Raw genomic sequence first — 27,361 nt, forward strand, 5'->3', positions numbered from 1 at the left:
AAAAAAAAAAAAAAAAAGAAAATAATCCTGACATAAGATTAAAAAAATGTTTTTAATGTTTATTTTATTTTTGAGAGAGAGAGAGACCGAATATGAGCGGGGGAGGGGCAGAGAGCAAGGGAGACACAGAATCTGAAGCAGGCTCCAGGCTCAGCTGTCAGCACAGAGGCTGACTTGGGGCTTAAACTCACCAACAGCAAGATTGTGACCTGAGCCAAAGTTGGACGCTTAATCAACTGAGCCACCCAGGTGCCCCAAGATTTAAATCCTCTGGGATATCCAGCTAATGTGAGAAGACTGCCCCTCTCCCATGTCCTCAGGACAGGTTTTTCTTTGGAAGATGAAACTAAAGACGCTCAAGACGTGAGGACATTAAACAACAGATCAGGGATGAGGAACCATATATAGTGAAAGGAAGATTAAGAGAAATCCTTTATACTGAAAAGTGAGACCCTTCCCCCTCACTTCTTCCTTTACTTTTCTTTCAGAAGGTAATCGCCTTGTATTATATCTCGGTACCCCCTTACAGGAAAGTATATGAGTCTTCTCTGAAGTCTAAAGAAAAGACCTCTCTTTTCTTTTCTTTTTTTTTTTTTTATGTTTTATTTATTTCTAGGAGAGAGAGAGAGAGAGACAGTGCGAGCAGGGGAGGGTCAGAGAGAGAGGGAGTCACAGACTGAAACAGGCTCCAGGCTCCAAGCTGGCAGTCAGCACAGAGCCTGATGCGGGGCTCGAACCCACGAACTGCGAGATCATGACCTAAACGAAAGTCGGACGCTTAACCGACTAAGCCACCCAGGCGCCCCTAGACCTCTCTTTTCTGACATTTAGAAGTCTCCCAGTGAAATAGCTGTGTTCCCACCTGATCACCATCTAGTGGAAGCCTCCTGGTTGAAAACCCAGACATGCAGAGCTTCTAGTTGGCTTTAGAACTTCATTTATTCAATAAATAGGCATTTGGGGGAAAGCCTCCAAGGAAAAGAGAGCAAGACACAAAAGTACAAAAGAGGAAGTTGGAGGAAAATAACATTGGAAATAGAAGAAAGTTTGAGGAAAAAACCAACAAACTGTAGGTAATTAGTAATTGCATCAGAGAGGTAAGAGAAAAGAGAAGAAATTATATTCATGAAAGAAGATGCTATAAAAATCATTAGAAAAAGATGGGCGCCTGAGTGGCTCAGTTGGTTAAGCGTCCAACTTTGGCTCAGGTCATGATCTCACAGTTGATGAGTTTGAGCCCCGTGTCAGGCTCTGTGCTGACAGCTAGCTCAGAGCCTGGAGCCTGCTTCAGATTCTGTGCCTCTTTCTCTCTCTGACCCTCCCCGCTCATGCTGTGTCTCACCCTCTCTCTCAAAAAATAAATAAAATAGTGAAAAAAGAAAAAAATGAAAAGCGTATCTTTAAAAAAATCATTAGAAAAAGAAAGTGCTCTGGAAAGTAAAAATATGATAGACACTTCTGGTGTATTTAAAAAAATTTTTAAACTCTTAAGCTTATAGAAAAGTGGCAAGTACAAAGAACTTTTTCTCTCTGAACTGTGAATTGCTAGCTGCATGCCCCATCCTCTTTGAAACTGTGTGTTTCTGGCAAACAAGAACATTCTCCTACATAACCACAATATATTCATCAAAATCAGCAAATTAACATTGATTCATTACCACCATCTAATTCTCAGATCTTATTCAGGTTTTGCCAGATGTACAAATAATGTCCTCTATAGCAAAAGGATCTAGTTTAGAGTCGCATGTTGCATTTAGTTGTCATGTCTCTGTAGTCTCCTTCCATTTGGAGTAGTCTGCAGTCTTTGACTTTTTTTGACCTTGACACTTTTGAAGATTCCAGACTAGTTATTTTGTAGAATGTTCCTCAATTTTGTTTGTCTGATGTCTCCTTATGATTAGATTCAGGTTATGCATTTTTGTGGGAATATCACAGAAGTGGTGCTGTTTTTGTTTTAAATTAATACATTTTAATTTTTAAGAGCAGTTCTAGGTTTCGGTGTCTTGGTGGTTCAGTTGTTAAGCATCTGACTTCAGGTCAGGTCATGATCTCATGGTTCATGAGTTCAAGTCTCACAGTGGGTGAGCTCGAGTTCTGCCTCGTGTGAGCCCTGCTTTCCTCTCTCTCTCTCTCTCTCTCTCTCTCTCCCTCTCCCCCTCTCCCCCCGCTCCCCCTTTGGGGGGATTCTCTGTCTCTCTGCTCTTTGCTCACTTCCACCCTCCCCTTCCCCAAATAGCAGTTTTAGGTTCATAGCAAAATTGAACAGAAATTAAAGAGAGTTCCCACTCCCTGTCTCCCCCCACTCCCTATCTTGCCTCCCCCAGTATGATATTGCTGTGTCCTTTTCATTGCAGCCTATCAGAGAGCACAGATTTCCATTTGTCCCATTACTGATGATGCTTACTTTGATAATTGTGTAAGGTGATGTCTGTCAGGCTTTGCCTCTGAAGTTACTCTTTTTTTCTTTGGTAATTAGTAAATATTTTTGTAGAGAGGAGCTTTGAAGCTATGTGAATATCCCCTTCCATGGGATTCATTCGTTCATATTATAGAGATTAATGATTCTCTTTTTTATTTAATGGGTCATAATCCATTGCTATATTATTATTTTGATTCTTTGATTTAGCCTGTGGGAACTCCTTTAGGCTGGTTCCTGTGTCCTTTTGACATGTCTCCATTATTCTTGGAGTACATACTTGCTTTCCAGCACACAAGATATTCAAGGCCCTTTTTTTTTTTAATTGAAATATAATTCACATACCATAAAACTCCCTTTTTTAGAGTATATGTAGTCAGAGGTTTATATATTTACAGAGTTGTGCAATCATCATCACTGTCCAGTTCTAGAACATTTTTATTATCCCAAAAAGAAATCTTGTATCCATTAGTAGTCAGTTCTCATTTCCCTCCAGTTCCCTCCAGCACCTGACAGTCTCTAGTTAATTTTCTGTTTCTGTGAATTTGCCTATTTTGGACATTCCATACAAATAGACTCATATAATGTAGAGTTTTTGTGTCTGCTTCTTTCAATTACCTTAATATTTCCAAAATTCATTCATGTTGTAGCATATAGCAGCAGTATATCATCTGTTTTTATTGTCCTATAATATCTATCCCATTTTGTTGACATACCATACCACACTTTATCCATTTATCAGTTGATACATATTTGGGTTGTTTCTACCTTTTGGTTATTGTGAATGATACTGCTGTGAGCATTCACGGTTGAGTTTTTGAGTATGTTTCCATTCCTCTTGGGTATAAACCTAGGAGTGGAATAGCTCTGAGGTAATTCTATTTAACTTTTTGAGGAACTGCCAAACTATTTTCCAAAGTTGTGACATTATTTTACTTTCCTTCTAGCAGTGTGTGAGAATTCATATTTCCCTATATCCTCATCAAAGCTCTTGTGTTTTTTCTACTCCAACTCTGGAATCAGCCATTTCTCCATAGAACTCTGCTTCCTTTTAGTGGATAACAATACTTAGAAACCAGATCTGGTGCTAGATACATGCTCATTGCTACTTGGAGTAGAGATGGAGATTTCCTGCTCTAAGATCCTCTCTGCACATAACTAAAGCAAGTGTGCGCGCACACACACACACACACACTTATATCTATTGCTATAAGTATCTATGTTTATTGAAGTTTGTGAATTCATACTGATAATCTCGAATTCCAAACCAACATTGCAGGGTTCTTTGTGGCTTTCACTTTTTGTGCATTTTAACTCCCTTCTCTAACAGTGAGAAACCTTGCCTCAGTTGCCCTTCATGTAGTCACTTATTTGATCTGTCTCTGCATGTAACCAATCTCCTATCATTGTCTCCTTCCCCTGGCCTTTCTTATCCTGCTCAGGCTCTGACATGCCACTCTGGATTATGCTCTTACATCTCCTCTTTACCCCTCCTGCATGTGGACTCTTCTTACTCACTTGGACTCTTGATCCCCCATCCCCTTATGTAGATGTCTTCCATAGCTCTCTTGGGCTCTGACACTCCACCCTGGGCTGTCCTTCTGCATAGGCACTTTTCTTACCCTGTTGGGTCTCTGACATCTTATGTTGGGCCACCCCAACACAAAGACATCTCACTTTACTATACTTGGGTTCTGACCCCCCCTTACACAGATACTCTCTTCATCCTGCTTCCGTGTCTGTTAAATTTTTAATAATGTTTTCCCTTTAATTTTAATTTTTTCAGCTTTTATTTTGTATTATAGATTCACAGGAAATCGTAAAAATAGTATAGAGAGTTCTAATGTACCCTTCATCTACCCAGTTTTTCTCATTGTTTACATATTATATAACTAGAGAAAACATAAACTAGGAAATTGACACTTGATTTTCCATTCATCAGTTGATAGGTATCTAGTTGTTCCCACCTTTTGGCTGTTGTGAATAAAGCTGCTGTGAGCATATTCATGAATGTGTGTCCCTCTCATTTGTCACATGTAGGTTTGTGTAACCACCATTACAGTTGGAGATATAGAATGATTTTTGTCACCACAGAGATCTCCCTTGTGCTACCCCTTTATAGTCACATCCCCCCACTATCCCATTATTTCATGACTTATAAAAATTATTACAAGTCACAAGAAAAGCTGATCAAACATAGAGATCAACCATGTTATGTTTATTAATAGAAAAACATTATCATTCCCAAACCTGAGTGAGGGGCAAACTAAGAATTCTAATTTTTGAAAGGTGATTTTATTGGTGCTCTATTCCATCCTGTTCCATTGCTCAGTCTTGGAGCTGCTTGGGATAGTTTTTTTCCCCAAGCTCCTGGCTTTATTCAGAGAGCCCATTTTGGCCCCTTACATACTGTAGAAACTTCTTTAAGTTTGCAGCCAATAATTTCCATCTTCCCCGTTAGCTTTTGATCCTAGGCCTGAAGGTTGCTGCCTGGTTTTGTGACCCGTTCCTTGCTATGGCTTGGTTTCTTCTTGGTTTGTGGATTTGTATATTTCCCTTTCTTGCTTTTGACTTTGGCTGTATAAACTATTTTAAGATAATCTATTTTTCTAGAATTTCTGTATTCCTAGTGGGAAGGAATGCTTCCTACCGCCAGCTCAGTACATTCTTTTTTCTTTTCTTTTGAAAAATTTCAAGCCTAAAGAAAAGTTGAAAGATAATACAATAAAGACCCATATATGCTTCACCTAGATTCATCAATTTTTACCATTCTGCTGCTGCTGCTTTTTTTTAAGTAGGCTTCATGCTCAGTGAGGAGCCCACCACAGGGTCTGAATCCATGACCCTAAGATCAAGACCTGAGCTGAGATCAAGAGTCGGATTCTCAGCCAACTGAGCCACCCAGGCGTCTCATGTTTCTTTTTTGAAAAAAAATTTAAATGTTTTTATTTATTTCTGAGAGAGAGAGACAGAAAGAGAGAGAGAGAGAAAGACAGAGAGAGACAGAGAGAGACAGAGAGAGTGAGCGTGCGTGAGCAGGGGAGGGTCAGAGAGAGAGGGAGATATAGAATCTGAAACAACCTCTAGGCTCTGAGCTGGCTGTCAGCACAGAGCCCAACGCAGGGCTCGAATCCACGAACCGTGAGATCATGACCTGAGCTGAAGTTGGACGCTCAACCTACTGAGCCACCCAGTCGCCTCTCATGTTTTTTTTTTGAACACTTTTCTCCCTCCTTTCACTCTCTTCCTCTTTTTCCCTCCTCCCCCATACTCACACACATTCACATACTCTTCTTTTTCTGAATCATTTGGAAGTTAAATACAGATATTATAACACTTCTCCCCTAAATAATTCAGCAGACATCTCCTAAGAGTAGGGACTTTCTCCTACAAAATCAAAACATCATTATCACAGCTAAGAAAATTATTATTAATTTATTGTATTACCTAATACATAGTCCAAATTTTCTGGATTGTCCCCTACATGGGATTTTTGGCTGTGTGTGTGTATATGTGTTGTCTTGATCTAGGAGCCAGCCAGATTGGAATTTGGTTATTTAATCTCATGTCTCTTTTAATTTGGAATGATTTTTTTGTAATATTGAACTTTTTGGAACGTTCAGAACAGTTGTCTTATAGAATGCCTTGCATTCTAGATTTGTCAAATTGTTTCTTCATGATTCAATTCAGGTTAAACATTTTTGGCAACAATACTATGTCAGTAATGTTTTAAATTTCTCATTGCATCATATCAAAAGGTACCATCAAAGGTATCATGGCAGCTTGTTAAACTATTGGTGATCCTAAGTTTGATCATTTGGTTTAGGAACTGATTATCATATCTTCTTACCGTAAACATATTTTCTCCTTTGTGAATAATAATCTGTGGATTAATACTTGGAGGCACTGTGAATATTTTCTTCCCTAGTAACCATTTACCTAAAGGCTTTAGCATTCATTTTTGATGCTGGCCTGCATCAGTAATTATCATTGGAGTTCAGTACAGCTTCTTAACCAACTGTTTGTACAGTAGTCCCCCTGCTTATCCATGGGGGTATGTTCCAAGATCCCCAGTGGTACCTAAAACGATAGATACTACCAAAACCTATATATGCTGTTTTTTCCTTTACATACGTACCTATGATAAAGTTTAATTTATAAATTAGGCAAAGTGAGAGATTAACAGCAAATAACTAATAATAAAATGAGCAGTTGTAACAATATTACTATAATAAAGGTTTGTGAATGTGCTATAGTGCTTCCCATTGCTTAAAGTATATACAGTACCTTTGTCAGACTGGCATTCCAAGGCTTGCATGATATGATGCCTGCCCGCCTCTCCAACTATGTCCTAATGTTAACTATTTAAATAAATTCTTGCTCCAGCTTCACTGATCCCTCAATAATTGCCTGTCCTTAGGTCACTCCTTGAATGTCTCTGCCTGTTTGAAATTTCACTTCTCATCTTGCCATCTGGAATATTCATTAAAATTTTATCCATCCTTCTAGATCCAGCTCAAATCCATAAATGATGCCTACTTTGACCATCCAGATGGTGATCCTGCCCACTTCTTGAACTTTTATAATAATACTTATTCTGTAGCACTTATCTGTTAATTTGATCTGACAAATTAATCAAGTAGTAATTCATGTGCCTTTGCTTTTATTAAAAAATCATTATTATATTAATTTTATTTTTTAGCATTGTTTACCATTAAGTTATAAGCTTCTCAATGTTAAGGATGATGTCTGAGACTTAAAATGATTACAATACCCTGCATACAGGAGGTGTACAATAAATATGTTGGATCCAATTCTTTATTAATATTTTATATAGAGTGACTATAAAATGCTGAGTTTTGTAGCTATATGTTAAATGTGCTAGATTGTATGTTGTGAGAAATTTCATTTATGGTCTTATCATTGGACAGTTTAAATGTTTAGTCTTTATCAGAATATAATGGCATAACATGAAAATTATTTTGAACTGTAAATCATTAGACACAAAAAATAGATAAGAAAAACTATTAAGGGATTATGTAGCTTATTTGTCTACCTAAACTTAAATTATTTAACAGGAGCCAATCGATAAATGAAAGTTGACTGAATGAATAAGCATGGGGAAATACTTAAATAAATCCATTTAATCCTCTGAGCTTTTCTTTTAAATTGGTAAAATGAAAGAATAGTATTGATGCTTTTATATGCCTCAGAGAAGAAACACTATAAGTCAAAGAAAATTCCTCACTTTTTATATTTAACTTGAAGTTTGTAATACAGAATAGTGTATTTTTTTTTTTTTTTTTTTTTTAAATTTCTGAGAGAGAGAGTGAGGGAAAGCCTGAGTAGGGGAGGGTCAGAGAGAGAGGAAGACATAGAATCTGAAGACAGGCTCCAGGCTCTGAGCTGGCAGTCAGCGTAGAGCTGATGCGGGGCTCGAACCCACGAACTGTGAGATCATGACCTAAACCGAAGTCAGCCACTTAACTGACTGAGCCACCCAGGTGCCCCAGGATATTACATTCTTGATTTTCCCTCCTCTTCATGTTTCCTTACTTAGACATTTTAGGGGAATTCTAATATTATCTCCCCTCCTATCTGCCTTCCTATATACCAGTAAGAAGCCACGTAGAATTTTCAGTTTGAAAAGAACATTTTGAGAAATTAAGGAGATAAGCATAGGGATTATGATAATAGAGGGGAAAAAAAGAGGGCCTAATGTTTATTTAGCAAGTACTGTGTGCTCTTGGCACCTAGTAAGTAGGTGACACACCTAGTGTTTGTGCTCACAGGATGCATTTTAATCAATTAACACCAAGAAAGACTTAGAAATTGTACTTGAAAAGAAGAGGTTTAAAAAGAATAACCAAGGGGTGCCTGTCTGGCTCAGTTGGTACAGCATCTGACTCTTAATCTCTGGGCTATAAGTTCGAGCCCCATGTTGGGTACAGAGATTATTTTTTAATAAATCTACTAGAGAGAATAACCAAGTCAGAATTATTGTCAACAGTTTAGAACTAATATCCCTTATCCCCATGCTTGTTTGAACTTTCTTATCACTTTCCATTTGGGAACAATTTTCAAGTTTTATTTATTGCGGTGCCTGGGTAGCTCAGTTGGTTATGTGGCCGACTCTTGATTTTGGCTCATTTTATAATTTCATGGTTCATGAGATTGAGCCCTGTGCTTGGGATTCTCTTTCTCTCTCCCACTCTGTCTCTGCCCCTCCCTTGCTCACATGCATGTTGTCTCTCACTCTCTCTCTCTCAAAATAAATAAACTTTAAAGAAATAAAATAAGGGTCACCTGGGTGGCTCAGTTGGTTAAGTGTCCAACTTTGGCTTAGGCCATGATCTCGCAGTTTGTGGATTTGAGCCCTGCGTCAGGCTCTGTGCTGACAGCTCAGAGCTGGAGCCTGCTTTAGATTCTATGTTTCCCTCTCTCTCTGCCCCTCCCTTCCTTGTGTTCTGCCTCTTTCTCAAAGATAAATAAACAATAAAAAAAGAGAAATAATATAAAACCTTTCTTTTCAAATAGAAATATAGGGGTGCCTGGGTGGCTCAGTTGGTTAAGGATCCGACTTCAATTTAAGTCATGATTTCACAGCTCATGAGTGGCTCATGCCCCTCCCCAGTTTGTGCTCTGTCTCTGTCTCTCTCTCTCTCACAAATAAATAAACATTTTAAAAAAACGACAAATAGAAACAGTTATATCTCAAAGAAATGATTCCTCTCTCAACATCTGGAATTTATATTTTGAAACATATCCTATTCAAATGCACCAAGTCTGTCTCCTGCAATTACATTTTGATAATTGTCAGTTTACAGGTTTCTAGACTTTAATAGCTTAAAGATCTTAGAATATTTCTAGTGGAATGATAGGTTTTATACTATAAATGGTCAGAATAGATATTAAGAGATTTTATCCTCGTATACTTAAGATTTATAAATTATATTTTTATTTATATATTGTTTTCACTTTTTTCACAATTATATGAGATATTATTGGCATATAACATTGTATTAGTTTAAGGCGTAGAACATAATGATTTGATATATGTGTATACTGGAAGTTCTGGTGTGTGTATTTTCATTTTTAAGATAAATACCTAATAGAGGAATTGCTGAATCATATTGTAGTTCTATTTTTAATTTTTGAGGAACCTCCATACTCTTTTTCATACAGTTTACATTTCCATCAGTAGTGCACAAGGGTCCCCTTTTCTCTGCATCTTCACTGCTACTTGTTATTTCTTGTCTTTTGATATTCGCCATTCTAGCAGGCGTGATTTGATTGCGGTTTTCATTTGTATTTCTCTGATGATTCATTGTGTTGAGCATCTTTTCATGTGTCTGTTGGCCATCTGTGTGTCTTCTTTGAAAAGTCTACTCATATCTTGTGCCCATTTTTAATTGGGTTGTTTGGGGTTTTTGCCATCAAGTTGTTTGAGTTCTGAATATATTTTGGATATTAACCCCTTTTTGGACATACAGTTTGCAAATATTTTCTTATATTCAGTAGGTTGCTTCTCATTTTGTTGATGGTGTCCACTGCTTTGAAGAAGCTTTTAGTTTGATGTAGTTCCACCTCTTTATTTTTGTTTTTCTTGCCTTTGCTTTTGGAGTCAAATCCAAAATATCATCTACAAGACCAATGTCAAGGAGCTTGCTGCCTATGTTTTCTTGTAGGAACTTTATGGTTTCAGGTCTTATCTTCAGTACTTTAATCCATGTTGAGTTGAATTGATTTAATAAAGTTTTTTTAAATGTTTATTTATTTTTGAGAGAAAGACCAAGAGAGCAGGGGAGAGGCAGATACAGAATCCGAAGCAGGCCCCAGGCTCTGTGCTGACAGCTCAGAGCCTGATGTAGGACTCAAACATGCAAACCGTGAGATTATGACCAGAGCTGAAGTTGGACACTTAACCAACTGAGCCACCCAGGCACCCTGAGTTGAACTGATCTTTCTGTATGGTTTCATTCTTTTGCATGTGACTGTCGAGCTTTCCCAACACCATTTATTGAAAAGACTATACTTTCTCCATTGTATATTCCTGGCTCTTTTGTCATAAATTAATTGACTATATTGGGTGGTTTTATTTCTGGCCTCTCTTTTCTTTTTTTGTATGGATTTTGCACACTTTATTTTTTATTTATTTATTTTTTTTTGCAAATAGTTTATTGTCAAATTGGTTTCCATATAACACCCAGTGCTCATCCCTACAAGTGCCCTCCTCCATACCCATCCCCCCTCCCCTCCCCACATCCATCAGTCCTCAGTTTATGTCAGCATTCAAGTGTCTCTCATGGTTTGCCTCTNTAAACTCCCTGGCCTCAGGTTGTAGAGTTCTCAATATATCTGTCAGATCCATCTGGTTCAATGTGTCTTTTAAGTCCATTATTTCTTTAGTGATTTTCTCTCTGGTTGACCTATCCATTTCTGTAAGCAGAGTATTAAAGTCNCTCCCTGATTGGCCCATTCATTCTTTAGTAGGGTGTTTGGAGGTTTTCTAGACTTCTTCCTGTGATTTCAAGTTTCAAAGCATTATGATCTGAGAGTGTGCATGGTCTGATCTCAATTCTTTATATTTATTGAGGGCTGCTTTATGTCCCAGTATGTGATCTATCTTGGGGAATGTGCCATGCGCACTTGAGAATAAACTCCCTGGCCTCAGGTTGTAGAGTTCTCAATATATCTGTCAGATCCATCTGGTTCAATGTGTCTTTTAAGTCGATTATTTCTTTAGTGATTTTCTCTCTGGTTGACCTATCCATTTCTGTAAGCAGAGTATTAAAGTCCCCTGCTATTAGCACATTCTTATCTATAAGCTTATCTGTTTGTGATTAATTGTTTTAGATATTTAGGTGCACCCATATTCGGTGCATAGACTTTATGATAGTTAGTTCTTCCTGATGGATGGACCCTGTAATTATTATGTAGTGCCCTTCTTCATCTCTTGTTATTGTCTTTCATTTAAAGTCCAGTTTGTCTGATATAAGTATAGCTACTCCGGATTTCTTTTGATTTCCCGTAGCATGATATATATTTCTCCATCCCCTTACTTTTAATCTGAAGGTGTCTTCCAGTCTAAAATGAGTTTCTTGTAGACAGCATATAGATGGATTTTGGTTTTTTATCCATTCTGCTACCCTGTATTTTTTGATTGGAGCATTCAGCCCATTTACATTCAGTGTTATTATTGAAATATGTAGGTTTAAGTCTTTGTATCTTTTGTAGGGTTCGTGTTTGTGATGGTGTCTCTGTTATCTTTGTTCCTTGCAACATTTCCTTCAGAGGGTCCCCCTCAGGATTTCTTGTAGGGCTAGCTTAGTGGTGACAAATTCTTTCAATTTCTGTTAATTTGGAAAGGTTTTTTTATCTCTCCTTCTATTTTGAATGACAGGCTTGCTGGATAGAGGATTCTTGGCTGCATATTTTTACTGTTCATCACATTGAAGATCTCCTGCCATTCCTTTCTGGCCTGCCAAGTTTCAGTAGATAGGTCTGTCACCACTCTGATAGGTTTCCCTTTGTATGTTAGGGCCCTTTTCTCCCTAGCTGCTTTCAAAATTCTCTCTTTGTCCTTATATTTTGCCATTTTGACTATGATATGTCGTGCAGAAGATCGATTCAAGTTACGTCTGAGGGGAGTCCTCTGAGCCTCTTGTATTTCCACATTTACTTCCTTCCCCAGGTCGGGGAAGTTCTCTGCTATAATTTGTTCCAGGACTCCTTCAGCACCTTTCCCTCTCTCTTCCTCTTCTGGGATTCCTATGATACGGATATTGTTGCGTTTGACCGTATCGCTGAGCTCTCGAATTCTTCTTTCCTGTTCCTGGATCAGTTTGTCTCTTTTTTTGTCAGCTTCTTGTTTTTCTATAATGGTGTCTTCTAAATCACTTATTCTCCTTTCTGCCTCTTCAATCCGTGCATTGGAGGCCTCTAATTTATTATGTATCTCATTTATCGCATTTTTTAATTCTTCATGCCTATTTTTATTTTCCATTCTGTCTGTAGCCATAGTTTCTTTGATGTCCCCTATGTTTTTTTCAAGCCCAGCTATTAATTTTACCATTATTATTCTAAAATCTTGTTCAGTTATGCTGCTGATATCTGTTTTGAGCAGTTCATTAGCTGTCATTTCTTCTTGGAGTTTCTTTGGAGGAGAGGTCTTTCGTTTCGTCATTTTAGTTAGCTTTCCGGCTCTTGTTGGTTTTAAAGACCTGTTATGCTCTCTGTTTCTATGAGCGCTGCTATATCCAAGAAGACTCTTTGACTTTCCAGGGCCTATCCTTTCAGAGAGTGTTTTTTGAATGGTATCTCTTGGTCTCTCTTGTTGGGACCTTGGTTATTTTATTTTCCTATTCGTAGTGATATTTGGGACTCTCCACCTTGTGTACTCTGGCTTGTTTCTTGAGGTAGCCCTGGAAAAGAGAACAGACAGACAAACACACAGGGAGCAGGGGCACACAAATGCACGGAGTAATTCAACTAACATGCAAACTGAGTGGGAAAACGAAAAAGTTAAGAGAAACGACGTCGGAGGGAGGGTCAATAATAGAGAGTATAAAATACATAAAAGGGTCAAAAAGGAGAAATGAAAAGGAAAAAATAAGAAAACTGACGGACAAAGAACGGTTTAAAGCATATAACCGGATTTCCCAGCTACAGTTAAATAGCCGTGTGTATGCNGCGTGTGTGATCCAATGCGTCAGACGGGAGTTCAGTCTTGAAGGTTGTGGGGAGGTGAGTGGCGGTGCTCCAGTCCCTTCTTTAACCAAGCACTGCACCTTGCTTTTTTGGACGTGTAAACTCCCCGTACCGGGGGCGCAGCCAAAGTTGGTTGCACTCTTCAACCCACTGGCCTCTCTTCTCTGTTTCATCGATTTATGTGTCAGTTTTTATGCCAACACCATACACTTTTGATTACTATAGCTTTGTAATATAACTTAAAATCAGGAATTATGAAGGCTTTGGCTTTGTTCTTTTTCAAGATTACTTTGGCTATTCAGGCTCTTTTGTGGATTTATGCAAATTACTGGATTTTTAAAAAAAATTTTTGTGAAAAATGCTGTTGGAATTTTGATAGGGATTGCATTGAATCTATAAGTTTGGATAGTATGGACATTTTAACAATATTAATTCTTCCAATCATCTCACCCAGAATGTCTTTCCATCTATTTGTGTTTTCTAATTATTTCATCCATGTCTCAGAGTATAGATTTTTTACCTCCTTGGTTTAATTTATTCCTAGGAATTTTATTCTTTTTGATGCAATTGTAAATATATTGTTTGTTTAATTTCCCTTTCTGATTTTTGGGGTTAATATATAGAAGCTCAACTAATTTGACTTAAAAAAATGTTTTTTAGAAGTTTTAAGTAAACTCTACACATGGGGCTTGCACTTATGACCCAGAGAACACGAGGTGCATACTCTGCCTGTGGAGTCAGCCAGGCACCCCTTGGGTGTTGACTTTTTAATCTTGCAACATTATTGACTTCATTTATTCTAACAGATTGTTTTGTGTGGAGTTTTTAGGGTGTTATAGAATATGATGTCACCTGCAAGTACAGACACTACTTCTTCTACTTCTTTTCTAATTCAGGTGCCTTTTGTTTCTTTTTCTTCCTAATTGCTCTGGCTAGAAATTCCAGTATTATGTTGAATACAAGTGGTGAGAGTGAGCAGCCTTGTCTCGTTCTTGATTTTAGAGGAAAGGCTTTCTTTCAGGTTTTTACTGCTGAGTATGATATTCACTTTGAACTTGTCATAGATGGCTTTTATTAGGTGTGTTCTTATTCTGCCCACTTGATTGAGGGTTTTTATCATAAATGAGTATTGAATTTTGTCAGATGGTTTTTCTGTATCTATTGAGAAGAACATATGATTTATCCTTCATTTTGTAATGTATATTACATTGATTTACAGATGTTGAAACATTCTTGTGTTCCTAGAGTAAATTCCACTGGATCATGGCATATGGTCTGTTTAATGTATTATTGTATCTGGTTTGCTAATATTTTGTTTTAGAATTTTTGTATGTATATTCATCAATACTGTTTTGTAATTTTCCTTTCTTGGAGTGTCCTTATCTGGTTTTGGTATCATGGTAATGCTGGCTTTGTAAAATGAGTTTAGAAGTGTTCCCCACTCTTCTGTTGTTTGGAAGAGTTTGGGAAACATTGGTATTTTTTAACATTTGATAGAATTCATTCGTAAAGCCAACTGGTCCTGGACTTTACGTTTTTGGGTGATTTTTAATTATTGATTCAATCTCCTGATTAGTAATTGGTTTTCAGATTTTCTGTTTCTTCATGATTCACTCTTGGTAGGTTTGTATTCATCTAGGAATTTATCCATTTTCTTCAGGTTTTCCAATTTGTGAGTATATGATTGTTTATAGTAGTCTCACGATCATTTGTATTTTTGTTATCAGTTGTAATGTCTATAATGTAATTGAAAGTATAATACAAATTTGATCTACTTTCTAGAAAGTTTAAACAAGTCTCTTAAGTGGTGTTTCCTCACCGATGGAGAATTACTTCCAAGCAGAAGCTTACAACCTGGACAAGGTATTAGATGAATTTGAACAAAACGAAGGTGAGAATTTACTTTGGTGAATCTATTTGAATATATTTATGATATGGAGAATGGGGGGTTGGAAGAGGATGCAACACTTTAAAAAAAATAAAACTGAATAAAGTGACTTAATGATAATAGTTTTATATTTTAATACTCAGAGGAGGAACTAACATTTTTAAGCAGTATGTGCCAGATACTGTGCTAAAGCATTTATATGGACTATATTATTTAATTTTTAAGATAATCCCATGAAAGCAGATTTTATGTACATTTTACAGATGAGAGACACAGAGAGATTAAGCATCTTCCTCAAAGTTAATTTGCTGATAAGTGGCAGGATGAGTAATTTCCAGGCAGTATGACACTAGAGTCTAAAATCTCTTTATGCAACCAATTTATGATCAAGAAGAGCTTTAGAATGTGTGATTGTATTTCCAAAGCTAAGAAAAGTCACTTGTTGCCTTTTGATTGACCAATAAAGGTGCATTTTATGTTTATTATTTATTTATTTATTTTTTAAATGTCTATTTATTTTTGAGACAGAGAGAGACTGAGCATGAGCAGGGGAGGGGTAGAGAGGGAGAGGGAGACACCAGGCCCCAGGCTCTGAGCTGTCAGCACAGAGCTCGATGCTGGTCTCAAACTCACAAACCTGAGCTGAAGTTGGAAACCACCCAGGTTCCCCAAAAGATACATTTTATTTTATTTTTATTTATTTATTTTTTTAAATTTTTATTTATTTCTAGGAGAGAGCGAGAGAGACAGCGTGAGCAGGGGAGGGTCAGAGAGAGAGGGAGTCAGACTGAAACAGGCTCCAGGCTCTGAGCTGGCAGTCAGCACAGAGCCCGATGCAGGGCTTGAACCCACGAACCGCGAGATCATGACCTAAGCGAAAGTCGGACGCTTAACCGACTAAGCCACCCAGGCCCCTATAGATACATTTTAAACCTAATTTTAAAAGATGTATATGTTTAAGTTACTGCCAAAATGGTTAAATAAAATGTCAGCTTAAGAGTCACTTCATTTAAGGAAAACTTTTCTTTAAATTTCCCTCTGCGTATGACTTGAATGGATAAGCCATAATTAGATCTCTATCTTTTACCTTGCCTTCCTTCCCTGGTGTTCTCTGTTTCTAAGGAGAAATATCATGTAACAAGTTTACAAAGTGATCTTTTTCCATCTGAAGTCCATGATTTTAGTAATGGTCGCCAAACTTTTACTGTATTCAGTGATTCAGTTGTTCTTTGATAGTAATTGAGAAGAGAGATTAGTTTCAATTTTGCTGCTTTGGGTCTATGATGGAGCAAGCCTTCAAAAGATATGGGAGGGGCGCCTGGGTGGCTTAGTCGGTTAAGCGTCTGACTTTCGCTTAGGTCATGATCTTGTGGTTCGTGGGTTCGAGCCCCGCGTCAGACTCTGTGCTGACTGCCAGCTCAGAGCCTGGAGCCTGTTTCAGAGTCTGTGACTCCCTCTCTCTCTGACCCTCCCCTGCTCACGCTGTCTCTCTCTCTTTCCTAGAAATAAAATAAAAAAAAAAATTAAAAAATAAAAAAAAAGATATGGGATTATGGGAATTAGGGGAAAAAACGAAGAAGGAATGATACATGGAATAGTATGCTCTTCTCATAATTTACCATTGATGACCTGAAGCTACTCCATAGCCATAGGATTCATGTAAATGTAAAAATTAATCATTTGAGATTTTATTGGATCTAGATGGGTTTTATACATACCAAAGCAGAAGGTGTATTTTCCTCTCTGTTTCAATCATTTATACAAATAATTTCTCAATCCTTTCTTGGGTTAGGCCCTCCGTGTATCACAGTTATTTGTTATGAGATATCTACACTGGTGCTAGACCTAATCACATGAATAATGTACTTCTAGAATACCATCGACTCTAACAAAACTGTTAGTTCATTACATGATTCTCTTTGTGACTTCTGTAGATTCTAGTAGGGTATTTTGTATGTAGTTGATTTTGAATACATTTTTGTTGAATCAGTGAAAATTGTCTTTTAGTTCCAAAATATAGCATTTGCTTATAAAAAAATTACTCCTTTAGAAGAAGAACTTGAGAAGCGAGATTCTTGTTTGCAATGATGTTGTTTATTTGTTTGGAACTATTTTTTTAATTAAAAAATTTTTTTAAAAATTTTTAATTAAAAATTTTAATTTTTTTAAAAGTTTACTTTTGAGAGAGGGAGAGAGCACAAGCAGGGGAAGGTCAGAGAGAGAGGGAGACACAGATCCAAAGAAGGTTACAGGCTCCAAACTGTCAGCACAGAGCCCATTGTGGGGCTTGAATCATGTAACTATGAGACCTGAACCAAAGTTGGACACTTAACTGGCTGAGCCACCCAGGCGCCTCCCAAATTTTTTTAAATTAGTTGCATTAACACTACAACCTCTAGCCTGGTATCTTTCAAAGTATATTTTAAATAAAGTGATTTTTCATTTTGTGTTAATTTCCTTCTTAAATGAAAAATCTACCACACATGGATGGTGATGACAGTAGATAATTAACACTATGCCCACGTGGTATGTGGTCGAATAATGAAATTTTTAATAACTGATCATTCTTTTTTGAATATTATTAAATATTCTTATAAGAAGCAGTAATTCCTTTTTATTTCCATGAACCATCTTGGAGATAATTTCTTTTTTTTTTTTTTTTTTTTTTTTTTTTTTTTTTTATAGGAGAGAGAGAGAGAGAGAGACAGCGTGAGCAGGGGAGGGTCAGAGAGAGAGGGAGTCACAGACTGAAACAGGCTCCAGGCTCTGAGCTGGCAGTCAGCACAGAGCCCTACGCGGGTCTCAAACCCACGAACTGCGAGATCATGACCTAAGCCAAAGTCGGATGCTTAACCGACTAAGCCACCCAGGCGCCCCTAATGATTTCTTTTTTTAAAGGAAGCATATGTTACTAACTCTCCAGTCTCTGCTAGCCTACATTTGGTCAACTCAGGATTTAACACTGAGAGAATTTAAGACCATTCTCCACATATTCTGATGTTTTATGGTCTTTACAGTTTGCCCTTTCTAGCTTCTTCTCACTGTTTCCTGACACTAATTCTTTTTCAACTCAGACTTATTTATTGCTCTCTCAGATTGTTGTGTTTGGGGCTATACCTGTTCTCCCTTATGAATGACTTCTTTTCCAAACTGACGTGTAATACAGGAATAGTCTTAAGAATTTTTTTTGTTTTGTTTTAGAAACTTTTATTTTTGTTTTTAGAAACTCCATATTCTATGAATATTCTATTTTTAGATATCCTAGGAATATTTTAGTTTCAGAGTATTTGCAGGTGTAGTTAATTAACTGAGTCCTAGCTTTTCCAGTGTCACCAGCAAACTTATTGTAATTATTTTTTCAGATGAAACAGTTTCTCCTATTTTATTGGATACCAAGTGGAATAAGATTCTAGATCCCTCTTCTCACCGACTGTCATTTAACCCTGCATTGGCCACTGTGAATGAACCTGCAGTTTCTAATGAGTCACAGCCACAACTGAAAGTCTTCTCTCTGGCTCATTCAGCTTCTCTGACCACAGAGGAAGAGGACCATTGTGCTAATGGACAGGACTGTACTCTGAATCCAGAGATTAACACAATGTGGATTGATGAAAATGCCGTTGCAGAAGATCAGTTAATTAAGAGGAACTGTAATCGAGACGATCAATGCAGTACTGTCGAAGTGGGAGAAAAGAAATGTGGAAATCTTGCTTGTCTGCCAGATGAGAAGAATGTTCTTGTTGTAGCCGTCATGCATAACTGTGATAAAAAGACATTACAAAGCGATTTGCAGGATTGTAATAATTATAATAGTCAGTCTCTCATGGATGCCTTTAGCTGTTCACTGGATAATGAAAACAGACAAACTGATCAATTTAGTTTTAGTATAAATGGGTCCACTGAAAAAGATATGAACTCAGAGAAGCAAATGGATCTGTTGAATAGACCAAGTGCAGTGGGGGATTCTGTTAAACATACGTGTCCTACTTCATCTGATAATCTAGCCAGTGTCTGTTCCCCTTCACAATCAAATGATGATGAAAATACAGGTAGAGATCCCTCCATGTCTGTGATTACAAGTTTAACAATTGATTCAGTAATCTCATCCCAGGGAACAGATGAAGATCCTGCTGCTAAAAAGCAAGAGAACTGTATACCAGATGAGGTTCTCACTGGCAAAACCAGCTCTGCTAGGATGGATCTAGGGAGTCCAAACTCCTTTTCCCATCTGAGTGAGGGGAATTTGATGACAAAAGAGCCAGCAGAGGAGAGAACAACCGAAGAATCCGTCCGATCTGGTTTACCTTTGCTTCTCAAAACAGACATGCCTAATGGATCTGGAAGGGATGATAACTGTGAACAGTTTTCAGATTGCCTTGTGCCCAGTGAAGTTAGAGCTGATGAAAGGGAAGGTTGTGAACGTGAAGAAATTCTTGGCACTGCAGAACTTCTTAATATGACAGAGCATTTCTCTGATTCTCAGGAGATGACTAATTGGAAACTGACTAAACTAAATGATATGAATGACAACCAAATAAATAAAGAAAACGAGAAGTTTCTACAGTTGAGTCAGCCTGAGGACATTTACAGTGATAGTGGAGGAGACTGTGATAGAATGGCAGAAGCAGGTCTAGATTTAAAAGGAACTTGTGTGAATGAAAGTGAAGGATGTGATTTCTCCACTGTGGATACACCAGCAGCAAATTCTGTATCTAATTGTGATTCCTATGGAATGCAGAGCCCAGTTGTTTGTTTTGTTCCAAAGACTTTACCCTCCAAAGAAGATTCAGTAACAGAAGAAAAGGAAATAGAAGAGAGCAAATCAGAATGCTACTCAAATATTTATGAACAGAGAGGAAATGAAGCCACAGAAGGGAGTAGTCTACTTTTAAACAGTACTGGTGACCTAATGAAGAAAAATTATTTACACAGTTTCTGTAGCCAAGTTCCATCAGTGCTTGGGCAGTCTTCTCCTAAGATAGTAGCAAACCTGCAATCTATCAGTGTTCCTTTTGGTGGTGCAAGACCCAAGCAACCTTCTAATCTTAAACTTCAAATTCCAAAGCCATTGTCTGACCATTTACAAAATGACCTTCCTACAAATAGTGGAAATAATATTAAAAACAAAAATGATGTTCTTGGGAAAGCAAAATTAGGGGAAAACTCAGCAACCAATGTATGCAATTCGTCTTTGGGAAACCTCTCTGTTGCTGATACAAATGGGGAACATTTAGAAAGCTACGAGTCTGGGATATCCAGTAGACCATGCCTTGCATTAGCTCCAGAAAGCCCAGATAATGATCTCAGAGCTGGTCAGTTTGGAATTTCTGCCAGGAAGCCATTTACTACTCTGGGTGAGGTGGCTCCAGTGTGGGTACCAGATTCTCAGGCTCCAAATTGCATGAAATGTGAAGCCAGGTTCACATTCACCAAAAGGAGGCATCATTGCAGAGCATGTGGGAAGGTAAGTTGTGTGTGTATCAGGTCACAAATATGGCATGCCTATTTTATTTAGCTCAATTAGAAATTAATAAAGGCAATATAAGGTGAACATACTTCTGGTTGAGATGACATTATAATAGCTTGGAACACCCAGTTCTAGTAAATTTCTAAATAAAAAATGACCTTGTTGAATCTTAGTGTTTATATAATTTTTCTTTGGTTGCCAAGATTTAAGCTGAATCACTTTCCATGAACAGATGAGAATTGAGGAAGTGTTAACTTTGTGGTTTCTATATTGATAGATACTTGGGTTAATGGAATAGTTTGAAATAAGGAACTTATTTTTTTTGATTTAAGAAATACTTGTACTTGACTTCATATTTTTTAATTCTTGAAAAATTGAATATTACACTTAAAATCCATTTAGTTTTTGTTATAGGAGTTTGGCCACTCTACTAGACACTCTGGAACTTTTTATACACACATACACATATTTTTGTCTTTTTCCCCATTTAACTTTGATAAAAATAGAGTTGAGGGCTATAAATCCTATGACAAGGTTGTAAGAGTACTTGATATTCCTTAAGTCTCCCTAAGTTTTGCTTGCTATAACATGTCAACTGGTTTGTCTTTTTAACAAGAGCTGTAAACAAGGAGGAAGGGGGTTTTATATTTTTAAAAAGATTGCAAAGCTTGGTGTCAGGTATGGATTCCAATTTTAGCTTTGTTATTTTTGACTATATCGCTTTATTAAGCTTTAGTTTTTATAAAAAACGAAAGATTAGTAATTTTCATTTGGCTGTTGTGAAGATTAAACGAGATACAGATGTAATAGTAAGCACTCAATAAGTAATCTCTACTCCTTCTTGCCTGATTTACTGGTCTGTTTGTGCTAATTAGGATTGCTTTCACCTTCAAGGAACAGATTTTTCTGGCTCTTTGTGATTTAGACAAAAACAGCATTTCAAATAACAGGAAGCCTGAAGATAGAGGCTCACTTATGTCTGGTTGTAGAGTGAGGATCTCTGAAGTTTTCTTGGTTTTCACTCATGGTCTCAAGAGAGTGGCACAGCTGTAAGTGTCAAGTTCAATCTGGCAACTTCTCAAATACAGGGAAATTGGTTGGGGGCTGTCTCAGCATGGAGGAAAGAATTCCTGGCAACTTCTTTCAGTTTATTGGTCATTTCATAACCATAGGTGCAATTTTATACCAATTATTGACCAGGGGTGACAAGATTGACTGGCTAAGGTGAATCATGATTCATCCCTTGGGGCTGAGCCCAGTTTTGCCTGAACAGAAGGGGATTCCATTCATATGGGAAAGGAGGAAAATGTTTCCTGGGTGGGCAGTCAGAAAGGGCTACTACTATCAGGGTACAAAAGAACAAAATGATGGGGAGCAGAAGGAAGTTAAGCTGTTATTAGGCTACTGGTCTCTGGTTATTAAAATTTAAAGAAAATAATTTGTCTCATTCTTAAATATCTTATAGTCTGAAATAAACTCAGTAGCCTGAACAGTCAATTTTCTATTAAGAAATTAGAGTTGTCTTTTTTATGTAGTTCTATGTGTTGCCTACTCTGTAGAATAATTTCTACAAATTTTGCTTTCTTGAGCAAATAATAATGCTCCAGACCAGCATATCAAGATGTAATGAATAAATAGGTAATAGGTGGATTTAGAAAGGAAATGTTGGCTAAATAGCTCATAAATTGAAAAATTAAATGGAAGTTTTGCTGAATGGAATTTATAAATTTATGGATTCATGTGGATTATGGATTCATATTCTATTTTTTACCTTTTTATCGCCAGTTACATCAGAGATATTCTAGGGATTGATGAGATAATGTCTATAAGAATCCTTGAACTTCTCAGAAGAAAAGAGCCTATAAACATTTGTATACTTTTTCTAGCTATTAATGAGATTATACTGGGGAATGAGGGTAGCTAGAAAAATACCCCAAGCAATGTGATTTTGTAAAATAATGTTTACTGCTGAAAAAAGAAATTTAGTTTGCAAACCCGGTAATTTCTCTACTTAGTACCTGTGGATTAATACTTTTCGCTCTTAACAAGCATATGGTAATCATCTAATATATGAAAAGTTCTGGGCTAGGTATTGGTCATTCAGAGATGCAAAAATTGCAATTTATGACCTCATTGACCTCATGGGCACTGATTTCCATAAGTTGGGAGAGGACTATCTGGATTTCCTGGAGTTAAAAAAAAAAAACAAAAAACCCATGAGAGACTCTTGAATGCCGAGAACAAACTGAGGGCTGATGGGGGTGGGCAGGAAGGGGGGTGATGGGCATGGAGGAGGGCACTTGGGGGGATGAGCACTGGGTGTTATATGGAAACCAACTTGACAATAAATTATTTTTTTAAAAAAATCGTAAAAAAAATTGTGAAACATGGATTTGAGTTGACAAACAGACCATCTTACAACAAATTATAATACATTGTGTTAAGAGCCCGTTATATGTGCCTTATATTCATTCTCATTAATCCTCATTATACCCTTATAGAATGGGTTGTTAGTTTTTCCCTATTTGATTAAGAATCAGAGGTTCTTAATCTCTGATTAAGATAATGGTCAAGGAATATAACTAGGATCTCATAGCTTGAAAGTGCAAGAGCCAGATTTAAAGCTGGTACCCTTTCTTCAGTCATACTGCTTCCAGCTTGTCTCCTCATTTATACTAGCAGTATGAAGAAAATTGAGGGATAAGAGCTTAATTTTTCTAAGAATGGCAGAAGGAGTCAGAAAAATCACGTTACAAAATGACTATTTGGAAAGGATGATATAAGAAAGTGGATGTAATTTACGGGCAAAGTTCTAAAGTGTGTGAGAAAAACGAGATCACATCAGAGTACAGGTGGAAAAGTACAGGTGGGAAAAGGGAAATAAATTCACTTCACAAAAGAATGGGACAAGATAAAAATACCCATGGTAGAAGGAGTTAATAGAAGATTGTGGAAAATTATTTACCATAGATTAAAGCTTATCAATTCTTGATAAGCAATAGAGTTGTCATAACATCTTGGTAAAATGTAATTAGGTAAAATATAAAATAATTAAACTAGAATTTATGAAAGTGTCAAAATGTTGCAGTTTATTTCTGTATTGCTGTAATGATCAGGATATCTGGATTCCATTCTTCACTGTTAGTTGGAAAAGTATGTCAGACTAAAATGCTCAGCAAATGTGAATTTTATGATTTCACTCATTATTAAGATAATTGCTCCACATAGCAGCATAATCCCTACTTCTCCTGTATGATAGGTGATAAATTATAGAGTAGAAAGAGTACAGAGAATTCTTTCTCCAAAAGGTGCCCTTTAAGTTCAGATGATCCCCATTATTATATACCCATATTCGTTTCCTATGGAAATCACTGACTCCAGCAAATAGTGGTTATTCATCCTCTGTCAAGCTCCATTTGCCATCAATGTTTTGACCCCTTTTTATTTGATTATTTGACTTCAAAGGCCTAAGGAAGCATTGAGTTTAAGAGTAAAGGAAAGAGGAGTTTTTAAAGTGAAGAATTTCTAAAAAGAAAAAAAGCTGTTAATCTTCTGTTTGGTCATTTTCAAGGCTTTGTCACACTTTATCATGTACCATCACTGATGTGTCCAATTATTATTTACTTGGTGCCAGCTGTTAATGACTGCTCTATTTACTATTTAACAGAAGCAGACATAAAAATATTCTTTAAAAGTAAAACTTGTTGGGACACCTGGGTGGCTCAGTCAAGCGTCCGGCTTCAGCTCAGGTCATGATCTCATGGTTGGTGGGTTCGAGCCCTGCATCGGTCTCTGTGCCGACATTTCAGAGCCTGGAGCCTGCTTCAGATTCTGTGTCTCCCTTTCTCTATGCCCCTCCCCTCCTCTGCCTGCTTGCTCGTTCTCTCTGTCACTGTTTCTCTCTCTCAAAAATAAAATAACATAAAAGTAAGACTTGTTGAACTGGTAATTAATAACCTGAATATTTTGTATTCAGTTGAGACGGTGTGAAAGATGAAATTAGAATAATATTAAAAAATTCTTTTGATGTTTATTCATTTGAGAGAGAGAGACACAGAGCATGATCAGGGGAGAGGCAGAGAGTAAGGGAGACACAGAATCTGAAGCAGGCTCCCGGCTCTGAGTTGTCAGCATAGAACCCGAGTCGAGGCTTGAACTGATGAGCCCTGGGATCATGACCTGAGCTGAAGTTGGATGCTTACCCGACTGAGCCACCCAGGCACCTCTAGAATAACATTTTGAATACTTCTACTTTATGCTAGGCTTATCTAGTTTAATATTGCAGTTCTCTGAGATATAGTTACAGGTGAGAAAAATGCACCTCAGAAAGGTTAAGTAACTTGCCTAAATCCTCAGAGTTTAACAGTGAGAGTGCATTGATTTTAAGACAAATCTGTCAGACTCCAAAGCCTTATGCTCTTTTTACCACACTGGACATAGCAACAAAGTTTATCTGTACTTGAATTGCTTACTAGAAATATAAGTCGTTGCCTGTGGGTGAACTTAGTTTGGGGCAGTGGTAAAGGATTGGGAATTTGAGTATTTGAATTTATAAGGAAGACAAAAATTCTGAGTGATTGGTGCTATCAGATGATGGTGGAGTTAGTAGGATTTAAGGATTTTACCTATCAGGTCTTGACTTACAAAATAGAGAAAGAACAATATGGGCACCAAGTCATTGGACAAGGAGGAGAATGGCAGTATTACAGACCACTCAGATTTATTCACAGTTACTTTTTTCATTGTAATTGACTTTAAAAGTATAACTCAAGTAGATGCTTTTTTTACTGCATTAGTGATTTGAATAGATGGAACAGAGAAGAGAGCTGTAAGAGAGGTACTGTGCAAAGAATACTGGAATGGGTTTGAAAGAGCTGTAGGCTTCTGTTTCCTCTTCTGTAAAAGGAGGCAATTGCATAGACTTTGTTTCCCTGCAGCTCTGAAAGAGCTTACATGAAGTTTTGTGGTTAAAAAAAAATAGAAACCTAAATGGAAAGATTGTGCTAGCATTGATTTATCTCTGTAAGGTTATTACTAAATGTACTGATTAGCTAAGGTCAGTTTGTGGGAATAGTCCACCATTAAACATTTTGAAGTGTACTGTACTGAAAGTGTGTTTTCTGGAAGTCATCTCAGTTAGACTAGAATGCTGTATTTGTCAAGTGTCAGTTAAGTGTGCTACAGTGAGCATTTTATTTTGCAATTACTGTTTCCTTTTTGATTCATTTCCCATACTAATTTCTTCAAGATCCCTTTAGGGATATATGGTCCTTTTCACTTACAGTTTAAAAAAAAAATAGCTTGATGACATGCCTAATGACAAAGTGACACATTGAAAAATGATCTAGATTAATTTTTAATGTAGTTCTAAAAAGCTTCCCCATTTCAGACACTTGGGATTAGGGATTATAGATATTTTAACATATATTGAGCATTTACAAATGTAATTAGAAGATATTTTATATAATTTTATATTTGTATGCTATATAAATATTTTGTGAGTTTATATAATTTATATAATACATGTATTTATGTATATAATGGCAAATACAGTCAATATCTAACTTTGCTTTTAATTTGAATATGTAATTTGCACTAATGTCAGGAGTAATTTTTTTTTCAAGTTTATTTATTTTGAGAGAGAGAGCATGAGAGCAGGGGTGGGGCAGAGAGAGAGAGAGAGAGAGAGAGAGAGAGAGAGAGAGAGAGAGAATCCCAAGCAGACTCCACAGTGCCAGCGCAGAGCCCAACATGGGGTCGAACCCATAAACTGGAGATCATGACCTGAGCTGAAATCAAGAGTCACATGCTGACTGAGCCACCCAGGTGCCCCATGGAGTAATTTTATCTATAAAGATATGTAACAGAACTATATATATTTTGATATTTATGTCATTATACCATATATTTAGTTTAAGTGAAAATATACTTAAAAGAATTAAAATAATCATATCTAAAATAACTATTCAAATTTAATACTGAGAATAAAACTCATTTTAAAAAATATTTTTTAGAAGTTAATAATTATGCTCACCCAAAACATTAGGGGAGAGTTACAAAGTTTTGATGCTATCTGGGATAAAATAATATTATTCCAGAGCATGAAAAAATTTGATGTTGCTTGTTTTTTAATCATAAGAAAAAAATATTACTCTAAATTGGGGCGCCTGGGTGGCTCAGTCGGTTAAGCGTCTGACTTCGGCTCAGATCATGATCTCACAGTTCGTGGGTTCGAGCCCCGTGTCAGGCTCTGTGCTGGCAGCTAACTCAGAGCCTGGAGCCTGCTTCAGATTCTGTGTCTCCCTCTCTCTCTCTGACCCTACCCTGCTCATGCTTTCTCTCAGAAATAAATAAAACATTAAAAATTTTAAAAGAAAGAAAAAATATTACTCTAGAGATTACAGAAATGTTAAATATTTTTAAATGAATGTCATACTGTAAAAGGCAGCCAAGTAAGAGAATCTTTCCCTTGTCGCCTTGTTACATGCCAGTGTTAAAGTATATGTTAATCAGTTAAAGCATGTAAGACCTTTATAACCGTGTGTCTCTGTATAATGCCATGAGATTAACTCACAGAAAAAAATCTGTCTTCAGTTAAGACCTTTTTAATTGCATAACTAATGCTCGTTGCATGCAAGTTATGACAGACTTGCCTGATACCAGATTGATTATGTCCCATGTAATGTTTTAGCAGGATTTCAATAGCATTTGTCAATATTGACTTCATCCAGGTATTACAAAAATTTTCATTCTGAGAGCTCTAGGATGTGCAGTGTGCTTCTCATCTCTACAAGGGCAGAAATACTGTTGTTCTGTTTTGTTTTGTTTTTTTCATATTAGATTTACTTTACCTATTTTGGAGCCCAGGCATCAGTAATCC

General features: G+C 37.0%; 1 protein-coding gene across 3 annotated transcripts in view; it reads left to right on the top strand.

The window, feature by feature from the left end:
- Positions 1 to 27,361, top strand: part of ZFYVE9 (zinc finger FYVE-type containing 9) — a 135,248-nt gene that overhangs the window by 3,355 nt on the left and 104,532 nt on the right. For all 3 annotated transcript variants that reach the window (XM_077779732.1, XM_077779733.1, XM_077779734.1), the window contains exons 2-3: positions 14,909 to 15,017; positions 18,377 to 20,478. In XM_077779732.1, coding sequence (XP_077635858.1) covers positions 14,948 to 15,017; positions 18,377 to 20,478 — 2,172 coding nt within the window. In that variant the 5' untranslated portion in view covers positions 14,909 to 14,947. The remainder of the gene's footprint in view (positions 1 to 14,908; positions 15,018 to 18,376; positions 20,479 to 27,361) is intronic.

This window comes from Crocuta crocuta, unplaced genomic scaffold (genome assembly GCF_008692635.1).
Source record: "Crocuta crocuta isolate KB4526 unplaced genomic scaffold, BGI_CrCroc_1.0 scaffold168, whole genome shotgun sequence".
Classification (NCBI taxonomy): Eukaryota; Metazoa; Chordata; class Mammalia; order Carnivora; family Hyaenidae; genus Crocuta; species Crocuta crocuta.